Source organism: Protobothrops mucrosquamatus, unplaced genomic scaffold (genome assembly GCF_001527695.2).
Source record: "Protobothrops mucrosquamatus isolate PMUCROS unplaced genomic scaffold, P.Mucros_1.0 scaffold181, whole genome shotgun sequence".
Taxonomy (NCBI): domain Eukaryota; kingdom Metazoa; phylum Chordata; class Lepidosauria; order Squamata; family Viperidae; genus Protobothrops; species Protobothrops mucrosquamatus.
In genome coordinates this window covers 2,963,561-2,980,429 of record NW_015386540.1, presented here as the reverse complement: position 1 = coordinate 2,980,429, position 16,869 = coordinate 2,963,561, and the positions used below count along the sequence as shown (strand labels likewise).

Here is a 16,869-nt window from a genome sequence, read left to right as displayed (position 1 = left end):
AAAGCAGAGCTGCGTCATCGCTCCACCAGCATCTGGTAAATTCCCTTGGAAACCCCGCGACTTGAAGGTCCCGCCTCCTTCAAATCGATTAGGGTGAGAGGCTCATGGGAATTGTAGTTTAATTCGCTGGTTTTAAGGCGCCCCAGAGGAACTTCAAGTCCCCGGGTGTTATGCGCACCCAGCCGCTGTTGCTTCGGAGACTCTCTACGAAGGTGGCTTCGGGCGCTTCTCATGAGAATGACTTGGTAATAAGGGAAAGATTCAAAAGCAAATAGCCCGAGCGGATACGAGCTGCACAAATCTGGACAAGTATTAAATTGCAGCACGGCCGGTTCACTGTTTGACCTGAATTTTGCAACCAGGTTTCCTTAGCCTTTAATAAAATTATAACCAGGTGTTATAAGCTGTAAGCAAGATCACAGAACATAGAATAACAGGGTTGGAAGGGACCTCGGGGATCTTCTAATCTCCTGCTTGAACACCCCTTATACCAGGGGTCTTCAAACTTGGCCCTTTTATGACTTGTGGACAGGCAGGCTGGCTGAGGAATTCTGGGAGTTGAAGTCCACAAGTCATAAAAGGGCCATGTTTGAAGACCCCTGCCTTATACTGCTCTAGACAAATTGTTGTCCAATCAAGGCTAGACTAGCTTGTTTGTTCAACAGCGAGACACTAGTGAAGCGGGCACAGCAGCGCCTGCATTTTCTGCATTGCATGAGAAAAGCACATCTTCCTTTCCCTGCCCTTACCACTTTCTATAGAGGGATGATTGAGAGCATCCTGTCATATGGTATTATTGTCTGGTTTGGAAGCATTACTGCTTGGGACAGGAAGGTGATGCAGACAGTGGTGAGGATGGCAGAAATGATTATTGGTAGTTCACTTTCTTCTATCCAGGACATAGCATATAAGGGATGCTTAAGCAGGATCCGCAGTATTGTCTGGGACGCTACACATCCTCTTCATGACCTGTTTTCTTCTTGAAAACCTTCAGTATTGGAGCACACACAACTTCTGGAAGCAAGCTGTTCCTCTGATTGTTCTCACTGTAAGGAAATTTCTCCTTAGTGCTAGGTCGGATCTCTAATGATCTTCCACCCAATACTTTTTGTCCTGCCCTCAGGTGTTTTGGAGAATAGGTCAACCCTCTCTTCTCTGTGACAGCCCCTCAAGTACTGGAAGACTGCTATCATGTCACCCCTAGATTAGATTAGATTAGATTAGATTAGATTAGATTTATCTAGTTTCCTCAACCATTCATCATTGCTTTGGGGGGAAACCCACCATCAAACTTTGCATACATTTGTCATTTATTATTGCATTATTACAAAACCGATATCCATTTCTTCTGCATTCTCCCAGTTTGATCTCTATAGGCAGAGATTTGCAACAAAACAAAACAAAACAAAACAAAACCATCACCTCTCCTATTTCTTTTATAAGCAAGATACTTTTCTTTTTTTGGATCTTCTTCCTATATATGCCACAGCTAGACACATTTGTGTTTCCTTTACAACTTATCCTTAATGTATGTCCTTGTTTAGGGCCTGCTTTGCAGTTCCTTCTGTATATAAGGGATTTATTTATTCTATACTGTTTTGTATTTAGTACTGTTTGCATACAGTTGTTCAGTGGAACTTACTGCCAATAAATAACCTTTAGATTGTAGCAGATTTATGATGAAATCCTACACCTTTCGATTTAACAGGTATTTAATCTCAGTGCAATGCATACAAGACTGCAGCCTTAATTCCTGTCACTTTATGAGTGCTTTGAGCTTGTTCAAGTAAGACTTTTAGCACATAAATATATTCAAATCTGAATAAAACGGATGCTGTTTCCACATGTTGTACCAGGTATACAAAGTGTGAACTTTTTTAAACCAAGAAAGATAAGATATTACCAGTGACTTGGTTCTTGGGACCAAAACTTGCCAAGAACCCTAAACGTAACCATCATAACTGCAGAAGCATTGCCATTCATGGAGACATGCTTGGGCATGTTCCGTTAATGAACTACAGATCCAGAGAGATGAGGTTACAATTTGAGTAGATCTTGTTTTTGAGTAAACAGGTATGCTCATTCATTCTAATATTTTGTACACCAGACTTGAGATTCCCTTAAATACAGGTAGTCCTCAACTTATGATCACAGTTGAGCCCAAAATTTATGTTGCTAAGTGAGACAGTTGTTAAGTGAATTTTGCCCCATTTTACGATCTTGCTTGCTACCACCTTTGTTAAGCGAATCACTGCAGTTGTGAAGTTAGTAACATTGCTGTTAATTGAATCTTTTTCCCCATTGACTTTGCTTGTCAGAAAGTCGCAAAAGGGAATCACTTGACTCCGGGACACTGCAAATGTCATAAATATGAGTCAATTGGCAATTGTCCAAATTTTGATCACATGACTGGGGATACTGCAAAGGTTATGTGAAAAATGGTCATAAGTCACTTTTTTCAGTGCATTGTAAATTTGAATAGTCACTGAATGAATGGTTGTAGGTCAAGTACTACCTGTGATCATTCAGGTTTGCACAATTAATTAATCATTAAGTAATTTGCCGTCATACTTACAACTTGTGTTTTTGAAGTTTGATATTTTTAAAAATCCATTAATTTTTAACTTGTATATAAATGACAAAGATTTTGAATTTCCATTTAAATTTTAAAGTGAAGTGAAAGCTTAGAATACAGAAGGTGCACTTTCAATCCCTGGCATGATCAGAAATAGTGAAAAAACTCCTGGGTAAAACCTGGATAGCCTGCCAGTCAATGAAGTAGTTTGCATGTGCTAAATTGTGGTTTGTTTAATAATGGTATATTGAACAGTTAGGGTTTTACAGGTGTGCTTGGTTTATGCAGTGTGGGATGGCTGGTCTCCAGAAAAGGGAAGATGGTTCTAAAAGAAAAAGAGGATTGCCCAAACAAACATAAAATTGTGGCCTCTAAAACTGATTGTATTAAGGAAATATTAATCTTGGCATGACTCACAAGATGAGAACTTGGTTATCTAATAAAGCATTTACAAGTTGTTAGGATAAAACATACTGCAACAAGACATTACTTTTCTGATAATTCTGCATGGGATCAGCATGCCCAGTCTTTTTTGATCCACCATCTTAGAGTTAATTGTAGGTATTGAATGGTTTATACCAGTGGTTTATGATCCAAGGACCTCTGGGGGGCTGTGTTGTCACTGAGAGGTCTACAAAAACTTGAAGAAAAGTTATGATTTAAATCCTGAATTAAGTCTTGGGGTCCATGGCCATAAAAGGTATTTAAAGGTGATCCATGGTGAAGAAAAGGTTAAGAACCACTGGCTTATACATTCTGTTCATCCCTCTCTTTTATTCCTACTTTTCAAACTCTTCTGGATTTTTTCTCTTTATCTCTTGTTACATATGTCTGTTCATGTATCAGGTCTTACAAAAAATACAGTACCCCCCAAATCTGTAAATATTATACTATAAATTCCTCTATATATTTCATATCATTGCAGAAGGCTTGATAAAATACCATCTTTATAATAATCTTAAGATTTTTCTTAGATCAGAAAGCTAGGCTTCCAATTTTATCAGCCATAATCATTGGACACTGGTATGCTGCTTGGGGCTGATGGGAATAATAGTAAATATATTATGCTCCCCTCCCTACCTTTTTTTTTTTTTTAAAAAAAAGCAGTGTTAAACTTTAGCACTGATTTTGTTTGGGATGTAATAAGTTTCTCCAAATGGTACATGCTGTATTTCAAGTCAATTTTCCACTTTCAAAAATATTGCCAATGTAGTTAAAAGAAATTGTTGGATTAATGGATTAACTACTGCACAATTCTGTACCTTTGTTATTCAGATGGATGCAGTTTTATATGCTTGTTAGATGACCCATTATTTTATTACTATAATGATTTGTTGTGATCTGATTTCATAAGACATTAGGCATGGATGTAAGAGGTTCAGAAATTAAATATACAGTACTGATGAATTTCCACATTACCCTTCTAAATTAGGTAATGAATCTGCCGGATTTCTGAAAAGTGAGAATTAAAGACCTGATCACTCACCCTTTCCCCAATATTAAGGTCCCCGTATCTGTGCTGCAAAAGTCCAGATAATGACTAGATGGCAGTTCAGAGTCGGTGTATCTTTGCTACAGTTAGTGATGATCAGGAGTTTTGCAATCCAGGTATGGGAACCCTGCCCTGTACAGATCTCATGGTAAAACATTTTGAGATTGTTCTTGGTTGCTAAGGTTACATTTTCTATAGATAGCAACAGACCTTTTGAAGCAATAGTGCTTTGTCTTTACAATTTCTTGTTTTGGTAATGCTCTAGAATAACATTGGGAAAATACAAAAGGTGTTGCTATTTATTCAGTGCTTTTTTTCTTAGTCAATGATTATGGGTAGGAATGTGAAAACAGTTACATCTTTTTATGTGAAAGCGATCAGCAGTCTTACAAAGTTTGAAAGAATACTAGTTTATCTGTAGAAATCAAGTAGTTCTCTTATCACAGAGTGAAGTAATTACTACTAATAATAATAGAGTTGGAAGGGACCTTGGAGGTCATCTAGTCCAACCCCCTGCTCAGGCAGGAAACCCTATACCATTTCAGACAAATGGTTGTCCAGTCTCTTCTTAAAAACTTACAGTGTTGGAGCATTCACAGCTTCTGGAGGAAGGTTGTTCCACTGATTAATTATTCTGTCAGGAAATTTCTCCTTAGTTCTAGGTTGCTTCTCTCTTTGTTTAGTTTCCATCCATTGCTACTCTGTGAGGAGTATCAAGGTTGGGTTCGAAAAATATTTTTATGGCTCCTTGAGCACTTCTTTGAGGTCTTTAGGGTTTAATATTAATTGTCATGTGCTAACAAATGTGGCAGAAACTCAAGTTCTGAACCAGCATAATTTTGCTAATAGAGGGGGTGAAAATAGCTGCTGTCAAGTCTGTGGCCAAGAAGTCAAAAATTAATCCAAGTACTGCATCTTCTGTCACAACTCTTGGCTCCTGTACCACTGTAACTTTATGGTCTAAATAGGAAAAAAGGCATTTCTAATAAATCTAATGAGCCAACACTTCTTCATATCCAGCCCATATTACTGCAATGCAGAGTAAATTCCACCACTGCAACTAATATATAGATCCCTGGGAAGAAATCACATTAATCACTAATAAGGCACACAGGAAAAATTTTCTCCCAATGTCAGAGAAACTATAAGGTATATTAAATGTGTGGCATTTAACATGACCTTTTGGTTAGCAAAGAAAACTACAACAGGGAAGATGATGAACTAGTTCATAGTGAATATGGAAGAATGTTTTATCTTTCCTTTGCTGCTTTGGTTCAGACAAATTTTACGTCCCCACTTCCCTACTTGCAGTGTGTCTCAGAAAGGAATTGTTACTGCCTGCAGCATAGTATAACATCTGTTCCTTAGAACCCCCAGGCCAATATGGTGTTGAGAAAAATAATGGGGCATTTTGCCCCAAAAGGGAGCATGATATGTAAATACTCTGTCCTCTGAAGGAAAAGCAGATTGTGTTTCCTCAGGACTTATAGATACCTTGCCTCAAGACTCCAGCCACAAGTGGTGAACAAGGACGGTTGCAACTGGAGATAAAATTAAAGCGAAATATTTCACACAGCCACTGTTGTTGGGTGGAAACCCAGGTTTCCAAGCACGCTGCTGCAAATATTTGATCTCCCTCCACTCTACCAGGCATGAAAGCAGTGACTAGGTTTACACTTCAGCATAAGGCATATTGTTTCTTTAACCACAAGTTACTAAGTTGCAATTGCCTTTGTTTACCCAAGGCACTAAGCTCCATCAGAGTCTGCAAACTACAGTGGCTGAATTCATAGTATTGTATACAGTATACCAAGGGTCCCCAACCTCTGTGAAGTGTTTTCAACTGGGCCACGGAAATGGCAGGTGAGCGTGCACATGCATCTCCACTTGTGCGAGCAGCGGGCAAGTGCGTGCATGCATGTGCTCTCTATTTGTGTGAGGGGTGGGCGCGCGTGCACACTGCTCGGGCAAATGGAACTGCACACGTGTATGCTTTCCAGCAGCTTGTACAGAACGATCCCCTTTCCCCCATCCGCCAGTCTGCAAAGCCAGAAACATTGGGGAACTTTGCGGTGTACATTGTACAGGTAGTCCTGAGGAATTCTGGGAGTTGAAGTCCATAAGTCATAAAAGGGCCAAGTTTGAAGACCCATGGTGTAATAATACAAATAATTTGTGTCATTTGTATAATTTTTGTATCATTTGTATTTTATAATGTATAATGACATTTGTATAATGACATCATACTAATTGAGCAATGACAGTGTTTGTTTTGTGGAGACCTGTGAATACAATACCCATTTCCCCCCAATTAATAAATTAAAATAAGCTTTCACTGTACAGTATCTCACCTAATTTGAGATGCAAATCCAAAATCAAGTTTACAGGGAAAGATGCTTGGATATCAGCACTTATTCATAAAACCCGAGTATCTATAATCAGAAACTAGTTTGCTGGTGATCATTGCTTATGAGTGTTTCTCCAAAACATGCAGTAAAAAGATGCTTTGGAGGTGAAAAATACTTTTAAGATATTACTGTGTTATGCATAGCATAGCCTCCAATAGTTACAGCAACAAGGAAGAAATTCCTTTCAGTTGTCATCTATAGAACACAGGGGAACTTTGCAGCATGCAAGCAGCAGCTATGACCAAAGTGACTGAGGCATTGAATCAGACTTAATGTGCAGTCACACACATCATGGGAAGGGGATGTGTTGGTTAGCAGCACTATTGTGATTGGAGGACCTTTTGAGCAGTTTTTAAGGACATGTATGCAAGTCTCTTGCTATTTTTACTGCTCTTCAGTAAAACAATCACTTATTTACTGTTGTTATGTCTTAGTTGATAAGATTTGGCAGTTAGGGAATCCTTCGTAGCTCTGTAGCTGACCTCAAGATTAGACTTTTCCCCATTGGAAGGGAAACTAGGAACCCCAATGATAGCACAGTCTGTGCAACATTTTGAGACTTTGGCAACTCAAGTTGTTGGAAAGCCCAAAAAAATAAAATACCAGGCATTCATGAAAGTGGACAAGTGATTCAAAAGACACAGTAAGTCAACAGCAACTCAGGAGCCTTGCAAAAGGACTAGTGCAAGCAGATATCAAAAAGTTACTTCTTCATTCTGAAGATGGTGTTATTGATAGTACAATTTATTTTTAAAAGAACAAGAAAAAACCTGCATATATCTGTTAGTTTTAAAAGCATTTAATGACATAGCATATATTTAACAGATAGGGTAAAAGTCTAGAGGTACAGTTCCATATAACCGAAAGCCAGTTCCAGTACTATCCTGTCTACAGGCCCAGTCATTGAGAATTCATTCCTATTAAATGTAATTTTTTCGATTGTGCAGTAAGATGAAAATTTTTCATTACAATAGTTACAGGTGACAGAGAAATGCACACTATGTATCAAAGAGCAAAGGTAATGGAGCAAAATTATAACACAGTGCAGCAGCTGACAAGCAAGTTAACCATTGGAATAACATTACTTTTTCCAGTAAATGCTTTAATTCCACTTTTACACTTAGTCAATGATTTTAAAGGGTTTTTTTTAATTATACATCTAGTCTTATTATATTTTTACTAGAATTATCTGAAACGTACAATATAATGTATTTCAGCAAAAAATAAAAAAATTACAGATTATTTAAAACCATTATCAGTATGCGAAGTCCTTCTGGTTCAACATTCTTAACTGTCATTGCCAGATGCGGGGGGGGGGGGGGGCTGGGGGTGGTGGTGAGGAAGCGTCACAATCGTGTTAATAATAGCCAGATGCCTGTATACAAATGGTTTTGAATGGTAGGTTAATGCCAAGCTGCACTCTATTAGGGTAAAGAGAATACACTACCATTAGATTCGCAGTGGAAAGAATCAAGGAGTGAAGACTCAGCGCAACCGTCTCAGATGGAAGTGAAAACTAAAATCAGCAAATTGTCTTGAAGGGGCACATGAACTTTATTAGCTCTGCTGCCTTGCATATCAATAACACAAAGTAGGGGTGTTATTTCTTTGAAGACAGCCTCAAAAAATTGAGGAACAGTTTAAATACTAATGCCTAATCTATATTAACTTCACTTTTTTTTCTTAAAAAAAAAGGGAAATGTGGTTCTCTTTTACTCAACAGTTGCCCAATGCACCTCAGGTATTTATAACTTTAGAATTTTTTGAGTATGTTTTTTTTTTAAAAAAAAAATGCTGTATAAATAAAAAAAATTAAATCATATTGAGGAACATTAGGCACGGAGAGTAATGTATTGGTTCTGAGCTTGCATGCTGGAATTCCACTGGAACAATCAGAGAAGTGCAGCGTGGACAAATAAGCAAGGAGTTCACTTCTTTTTCCCAAAAAGGCTGAATCTCTTCTCTTTGTCTTTCTCCCGTTTGCCAGGACTAGACTCACTGGTTACTGTCACAGTGGCTGGCAAGGTCTGGGCACGGTTTGAAGCTGGGGTGCTCTGTGTGCTTGTGGACAACTCAATTTTGTCTGAAGAGATGGCAGATGTGATGGCCTGGATCCATGTGTTCATTTCCTCCTTAAAATAAATGTTAAGGTTAACAGGTTTTCTAGGAATCTTAACTTCCCAGTTCCCATAAGACAGGGGTTTTCAAACTTGGCCCTTTTATGATTTGTGGACTTCAAATCCCAGAATTCCTCAGCCAGCATATGCTGGCTGAGGAATTCTGGGATTTGAAGTCCACAAGTCATAAAAGGGCCACGTTTGAAGACTCCTGCCATAAGATCCTTGGCCATTTTTTGTACAACCAGAAATAGCAAACACATCTTTCCTGATAGCTCTATTGCAGAATTGCATCACTGACATTACTATGATGCATCCACCTCCTCCTACATAGTTTTCCTCTTTTGCATCCTGAATCACTGCTGAAAGGCTTCCTTTCCCCACTGCCTTTTGTTCCCAGGCCAGCACCAAGGCTTCCCTCTTGCTGCTGGGAAGGGCAAACTGAAAAGCTAATTCTGCTGAGCAAAGCTCAGACTCAGAAAGAATTCCCCATCTCAGAAACTGAGCTGCAGCCAAGACAGCTTGGTTTGGAGCTTCTCCTCTGACAAGTCAATGGGAGCCTGGCAGACAACTGACTTCCCCTCTCAGCTGCTACATCCAACGCTGTAGTTTATTCTCTCAATTCCCACACTGGATACACTGTACTTGCTTCCATTTTGGTGGAGAGGGAACTGAAGTTAACACCACTTTAAGGTAGCCTCCAGCTTGAGTACAGAGCCTCTCATAATTTCAAAGCTGCTAGCACAGCTGGGAACTTGTTCAATAGAGGAACTGCCATGAACTGGATCATGAGCTCTGCCTAGGGATAATCCCCAACAGGCTGCCTTCTACAGCCATGTGGTGCAGTTTCTCACACATGCTCCTTTTTCTAGCTTCTGAACACGTCATGTCAGATGGCTAAAGCTATGGCTATATTTTGCAACTGGATGAACTAAAAGCCCAGAGGCAACTGCTCAAGATGGAAGAGCAGTTATCCCTAGAGGCTTGTACTTTCTTTAACTTAACACAGGATAATAGTTTTTGCACGTAGGCTCAGGGACAGCTTTGGGATGGTCTGATGTATGACTTGCTTACCTTCCTGGACAAGAACAATTCATCACTACTCAGTTCTGTAAAAGTCCCTGGCTCTAACTTGATGGGCACTGTCCATGTCCAGGCTTCCTCAGCTATGGTTCCCAGATTTGTCCAGGCAGAGTAGGACTTACAGTATTTCTGGCAGTAATTTGGCTTTGCATGTAGGATTGCAAACTTTTAAATGTTTGCATAAGCGGATTAAATTTTCACCAAATCCAGATTTCTCTAGGCTTGCCCATGACAAACTTTATGTCTTCCTGGTTACAACTTCCAAGGGATATGAACCTATAGTTTGAGAATACCCATATACAGAAACAAAATATTGGCAATGCCACCTTTATTTTAGAACAAAAAGAATGAAGGGAGAATACTTACTTCATCTTTGGCTTGGAAAAGGTACTCATTGCCATCAGTTAACCTGTAATTCAGGATAAATTCATGTTTGAATCAAGCAAATGTTTCCGTTACCAAAGCATGAGCTATATGAGATGCAGACCTTGTTCTTGTATCAATTGGCCAGACTGACTGATGCATGTACCATCCATCTCTGCAATATTCAGTCTACACAAACATATACAAGATATTCTTGCTGTTGCATGATGGAGGAACCTCCAGCATCCCGATCTGAGACATGCACAGTGGATGAGTAGGATCTACTTGAGGAAAGCAAGTTTACAAATATGTGGTGCCAAACCATGTAGGACTTCAAAGGTTAAAACCAGGATTCACAAAATATTCAATCCATCTTCAGATTATATAATTTCAGTTTCCTCTGAGTAGCTACATGAAATTAAATTAGCTATGTTGATGGTGGAAAGGTGGGCGAAATTCAAAATGCACAATTAGATAATATCTTTACTTAGGACAAACTTAGCATCACAAAGAGTGTTCAAACTTTCATCTCTTTATTAGGTCCGATAATGTGGGAAGGAAGGCAGTACCTATGGACAAATTATCAGACCCTGTTTTGGAACAATGAATATCATAACATTCAGTTTAACTAGGTGTATTAAACTTTGGAAGATAAAGATTTTTAGATGGAATGTATGAATGTAGGCTGGAGGTTACTGCTCTTTCTTTTGCCATAGAAATAAAGTTTTTTACCTTAATTTGAATACATGCTTCTTCTTCTTGTACTCTACTGCCACTTCACATATCGCTTCTTTCAGGCTCACAGGGATCTCACTGTGGTATGGAATGCCTGAGGAAGCTGCCTTTGCATCTTTGTAGAAACCCATTTCTTGGTTGTTAATAACACAGTAAACATTATGCCAGGATCTTGAGACACAAAAGAAACAGCAAAGCAGGTGTTGTCATTGTCATGAACAAGCCCAACTTTCCTCTGACTTTCTATAATTAAAGGCATTGAATGACTGGTTTTTAGCAGAGGAAAAAGTAGCTTCATGTCCAGAAACTATGGGCAGCATAATTTGCATAAATAATAATTCTACAGTTTTCCGATATTTTGGCCCTCTTTGGAAAGGGATGCTTTTGGAATGCAAATTGTCATGCATCTCGGAATTAAAAACTTTGAAACATATTTTATTTGGAACACTGAATCTTAGGGTTTTGGTCACCCAAGTAAACGCAACAATTCAGTTAAAACAATCTATCCTATTGAACCTTTCATATTTTCAATTCAAATATCATCATCAATCACTGCTATAAGTGATTAAAAGAGAAAGCATATCAGAGTTCAAACCGGGCATCAATTATACTGGATTTTACTTCGTATTAGCAATTTTGACTGGCAATAGTCTATTTCAGATTTGCTACATCTCTTTATGTGTAGAAGCCAGGGCTCGAAACTGGCATCTTAGATATGAAAAGCAAGTGCTCAATGTAGTCATCTTTGAAGTAACTGTAACTGTTGATTCTTTCACATTCATAACTAGTCAGTTATCAACTTTGTGTCAGGGAAATGCTGTTGTTTCCGTGAAGCTCATGGCAGTAAACAAACAATGATCTTGAACAAGACTGCTGGGAGGAAGACTACAAATACTTTCCTGCTGTTAGAAGTGGTATACTGATTTGGAGCAGGATTCCTCAACAAGAGAAAGAAAGGAATGAATGCATCTGTGCCAAATGTGTGTACCATATTTCCCTGAAAATAAGACTGAGTCTTATATTAATTTTTGCTTCAAAAGACGCATTAGGGCTTATTTTCCGGTTAGGTCTTATTTTTGAGGAAATACAGTACTAAATGTGTCCATCCGGCTGACGATCTTAACCAGGGCTTATTTTGGGGGTGAGGCTTACTGTATATTATGAATGTCCTGAAAAATCATGCTAGAGCTTATTTTCCAGTTGGGTCTTATTTTCGGGGAAACACAGTATGTATGAGTGTCTTGTGGCCAACTCTTACACCATACAAGATTACAGGGCCAAATAATCTACCTACATATATACCCCTGTATGAAGGGCACCCGATTTGAGATGTTTGGTCAAAATAAAATCCAAGATGTTTAAAATTTCTCTCTTAATTGTAATACAATACCTGTTTGAGGCCTTCTTGCTGTGTGATTCCCATTCATGCTTACGATTTAAGAAGCCCTCCATCTGGGCGGAAGGTATTTCTTGTGTTTTGGCTGGAAGAGTGGCAGCGGTTTGAGCTTGGAGGCTGGTCTTGGCTTTGCGATCGGCTGTTGGTGAAGGAACTGGACTTGTCTCTTTGGAACTTGTCCTCTGGTCTGCTGCCCCATTGACCATTTCATTGGTTTCTCTTGCTTCTCCCATCTAAGAAACAAGAGTGAGACTATAACTGCTGCTCAATAAGAAGATATCACAAAACAGTTTCTTTTAAAAAAAGAAATGCCTTAACTGTTCAGTTGCAAAACTTGCATACGTTTTGTCCCAAAGCCTAGATTGCTCAGTAAAACTGTTCTCACACTCAGCTGGAGCAACAAGAGGCCAAAGGAATTAGAAGGTATCAATAGATTAGTACCCAATTGGTAGAAGTGAAGCAATGAAGAATGACAGGGGGACAACCCATCTGTGAGAGTTTTACTGCACTTGGCATTACTGATCAGATCCAAATGCAAACCGTAATCCAATAAGGATTTCCCCACTACTGACTATAGAGAATGTTGCCATCCCACAACTGGTAATGAGAGACTGGTAAATGTGTCATTCCTTGAATTGTTGCCACTTCGTTTAATATTTTTACTTCATTAAAACAGTAAGAATCTCACTTTTTTAAGTTGGGAGGGAGCAGAAGAAATGAAAGCTCAAACTGATTTGTATCACCTGTCTTTCACACATTAATAAAATTTCTGTGGCTGAATCAGTGCAGTAACTCTTATATTAAGCCAGTGAAGTAATATAGTCAGCAACATTCATAAAATACTTTTATTTGGCATTGAACCCTCTCTTAGTTTCTGCATATGAGCAAACCACTCCCTACTATTTCAGTCTTCCCCCGGATAATAGCCACTATATATATTGGGGTTCCAACTCCCATAAGCCCCAACTATTATTTCTAATAATGTTTGGGAAATCTGCAGACCATCAGCATAAGGAATGCTGTCCTACTCCATCCCCAAATTGCCAACATAATCAGAAAGCAACATGCAGAAATTGGGAAGAGGATAGCATGCATTTTCATTATGTCCACCATTCTAAGGAACTTGGATTTTTAAAGACAGACAAGCTTAAAAGGAGAAAGGTGGAATGCAATCAATCAAAAGTTACAATGTTAATTTCTTTCAAAGTCGCAATCACCGGACTTTGGAATTGGGTGGATTGGGTGCTAAAGGAGCCAGAAAAACACTACAATCACTCAACATCACACTTCTATTTACCCCCAAACAAAGACAGAACCAAGGCTGTGGCCATCACTCGCTTTGTCGGTCATGTTGCCCGTTGTGTTGCAATTGAGTTGCCTAGCAGAGGCCAGCTCTGACTGGTCACTTCTTGAGGTCTTCATCAGCCATTTCATTCCCCTAAATCATTTATACCGGAATTCTGAAAGCTTTAATCTTTCACAGTGGTGGTTTGGTTCCAGTTGGGATAAATAACATTTATTGAGGTTTAGGGATTTTCAGTTCTGTGCCACAAAAAAGCCACCGGTAGCAGCCCAAAAAGGATTACAATACTGCAATGTGGGAATAATTATTAGCAAGTTAAAGCCTAGCACTGCTCAATGCTCTAGTAGTAGATTATGAACACTCTGTGTCATTTGTATATTGGAAACAAGCAAAGGATCATAAAGGGCATAATTACTACAGACATTTTTGCTGCTTTAGCCAGGCTTGGGAAAATACAGAAGCAGCGGAATCATTAGGCAGCAAGCTATACATTTGCCAGTTTAGCTATAATTGTTTGATTAGATCTTTGTGAACAGTGGTTATCAATTTTCCTGTAACTTCCATCATGGTTTATTTTCTAGTTACAAAAAGATTACCAATGTTTCACCTGAGTACAGAATGCCCTCACAAGAATTGAATGCCCTCAATTCTTTCCTCCTAGCCTTCAACTGTAAACATATGCTCTATATAAGGGTGTCTTAGTCTCCTTGATCCCCCTACTACTGGCTTAAGCAAATTAGTTGCTTTTAAAACCCCGTGTTAGTATTTCTACACTTTTGAGCCATTTGAGGAACCCTGTTTGGAATATTAATATTTATATAAATATTATATTTCTTTTCCTCCCAATACCAACACCTACTGTTTTTAATCAATGAGAAAATATACCAGTTCCAACACTGTTTCCAAATTATACTGGGTTCTCTTACTTTAGTTTTAGAATTTGGCTGCATATGTGTTCTTTTCAAAAGCCTTGAAACTTTTGAGGTTAAATACACATACAAATGGTCTAATTAAAAAAAGACCAACTAGGCTCCCATCTGATTCAACTGCAATCTTGGCTGTAAATTTTCTCTCCATATATGTACATCTCACAAAGTTCCATTAGAAATAATGGATCCTCGTTTGGAGTATAGATGTATAGAATAATATAAAATTGTCACTTTTCCAAGATTCCACACCCTTTTGCCTGGAATAAACACTATTGAACTACATGTTTGTTCAGGATTGCATTGTAAACTATTTTGAAGCCTTTTACATCTAGCTTTTATCAAAGACCTTTTCCCAAATGCTTCCAAATGTATAAATAGAGAAACATATTGGTTTTAAATAGAATTCTCAATTCTGACACTCAGCCAGGCTCCAATATTGAAGTTTATCTCTAAAATATTAATTATTTTCTTAAAAGAGCTTATTACTTGTAGTCTACAATCCATCTATTGAACTAAACAAAAATATGGATAACTATGAATGCTTTTTAATATAGAGTTACTCCCCCATATTTATGTCTATTTCTCGGAATGTGAGAATGAGGCTTCTTTTGAAGAATTAGGAAAATTTACTATGAACTTTCCTAGCATTAAGGAATGGAACAAATGCTCCCTTGAATAATATGAGAATATTTAATTTACTTGCTTGCAGATTTTGAATAAAATTAAATGTCAATTAAATCAGAGCAGACAATAAAAGTAGAGAAAATTATAGTCCCAATAAGATTCCATAAAGTGGGAAAAGTTAAAATGTTTGTAAAAGAAAGAAAAGAAAATACTTTTCTTTTATCATAGTACTGTTGGCCTCTAAACCCTGTATCTACATCACAGGCAATGAAACTGTAAGCAAAACTGTAAGCAAAACTGGGAGGTACCGTATTGCATAGCTGTTAAATCAATACTGCTGCTCCCCAGTTCGTGACAGTTCTGCCATTTAAATGATCATCACTATAGATCTGACTCTTGAGCTATAGTTGCTGGCAAAGTAGCTTGATTGTCTTGGCAGGCATATCCAAGGCAGTGAAGAAATTGTCTTGGTATAGATGAGACTACTGCAGGAATGCCTTGAATTCTTGAGGCACTGAAAAAGCTTTCTAACTGCTTTTTTAGTGACAGATATTTTTATGGCCTTTTTAAAAATTAAATATTTTAAACCATAAACAAAACACCCCTCCCCAAACAAATAAACATGTAGGCAAACTATGCATGACACCAAAAAGGTGAGGGGTAAAGAATGGAGCTAAATAAACTTTTAATGGAAACATGCTCTGAGCATGCAAAGACATGGGTGCTAAGGGTTAACAACAACAATGAAACAGATGGGACATAGGCTTGTTATGAATACACATTTTCATCACTGGAAGGTTAATCACAAGTCAATTTAGTGGTCAGCTTCTTCTTGAGGTTTGCAAATTCTGATGCAGTGGGAGAGGGAGAGTGATATCCCTCCCTTGCTTTCAAAGTGCATAAATAAATATTGCATTGTCTTTTTCCTCCTGTGTCATTAGATGATGAATAATGAAGAAATTTGTGGTAATAAAATGTAGCCCATACATTCTTACAATCAACATAATTTTGAATGTATTTTTTTTAACCAAATTATAACCCATGATTAATGGAGAGAATGGCAGCACCTCTCTCTGTGATTAAAATCAGATATACTTTGTACTAGTTTTCTATTGAATATATAGCCAATTATTTTGAAATGCCTCAGACACTTGTGACTAGAATGCATTTCTAATTACTGCATTCTTTAATGCACTTTGAGGGGCAGAGACCAAACAGTAAGTGCAACAGAAGACCAAAATATTAAAAAAAAAACACATCGAATTACATAAAAAAATTAAGAAGCTTTATGCTGATATCCTGATAAGAGAAAAGAAGAGATGTGCATGATAATAAAAACAAAAGTGTATTAAAGTATACATCCAAGCTTTCTTGTTTCTCACAAATTCTACCAGTTATTATTTTAATCCTTCCATATGACAAAAGAAAACCAGATTTACTAACTGCAGTTTGTTAAAGATAATTGTTGGAAACTACTATATAGTTGTAAAGTTTACAAATGAAATGCTTTCTGAAATAAAGGCGAGTGAAAGTGTCAATTTTTCCTAATGGTCCAACTATCATCTATCTATAGAAACCACTCATCTACTATGCCATAATCTGGTTTACAAAATGAAATATTTTAATACATTAATTGCACATTATTTAATAGGTATTAACTATCTTTAGCAAATTTTGTTAACTGTTTTCAGCCCTCTCATTAAGGATAGTGAAACATATCTCTAAGAGAAGATTTAGGAGTCATCAAAAGCAAATTGAAAATCATTCATGTTATTATTGTATTTGAGTACAGTGGATGGAGAATAGGGTAATTTTTTCAGCCTCATATGCCAAAATAACGTGAT

At 37.8% G+C, this 16,869-nt stretch overlaps 1 protein-coding gene across 1 annotated transcript in view; it reads right to left on the bottom strand.

Moving 5' to 3' along the window:
* Positions 1 to 8,290: 8,290 nt before the first annotated feature.
* SPTBN1 (spectrin beta, non-erythrocytic 1) overlaps positions 8,291 to 16,869 on the bottom strand; it is a 128,285-nt gene continuing 119,706 nt past the window's right edge. The window contains exons 32-35 of the mRNA XM_015813692.1: positions 12,164 to 12,402; positions 10,771 to 10,944; positions 10,042 to 10,084; positions 8,291 to 8,607 (exon numbers count right to left, since the gene is read on the bottom strand). Of these exons, the coding sequence (XP_015669178.1) occupies positions 8,404 to 8,607; positions 10,042 to 10,084; positions 10,771 to 10,944; positions 12,164 to 12,402 (660 nt within the window). The 3' untranslated portion in view covers positions 8,291 to 8,403. The remainder of the gene's footprint in view (positions 8,608 to 10,041; positions 10,085 to 10,770; positions 10,945 to 12,163; positions 12,403 to 16,869) is intronic.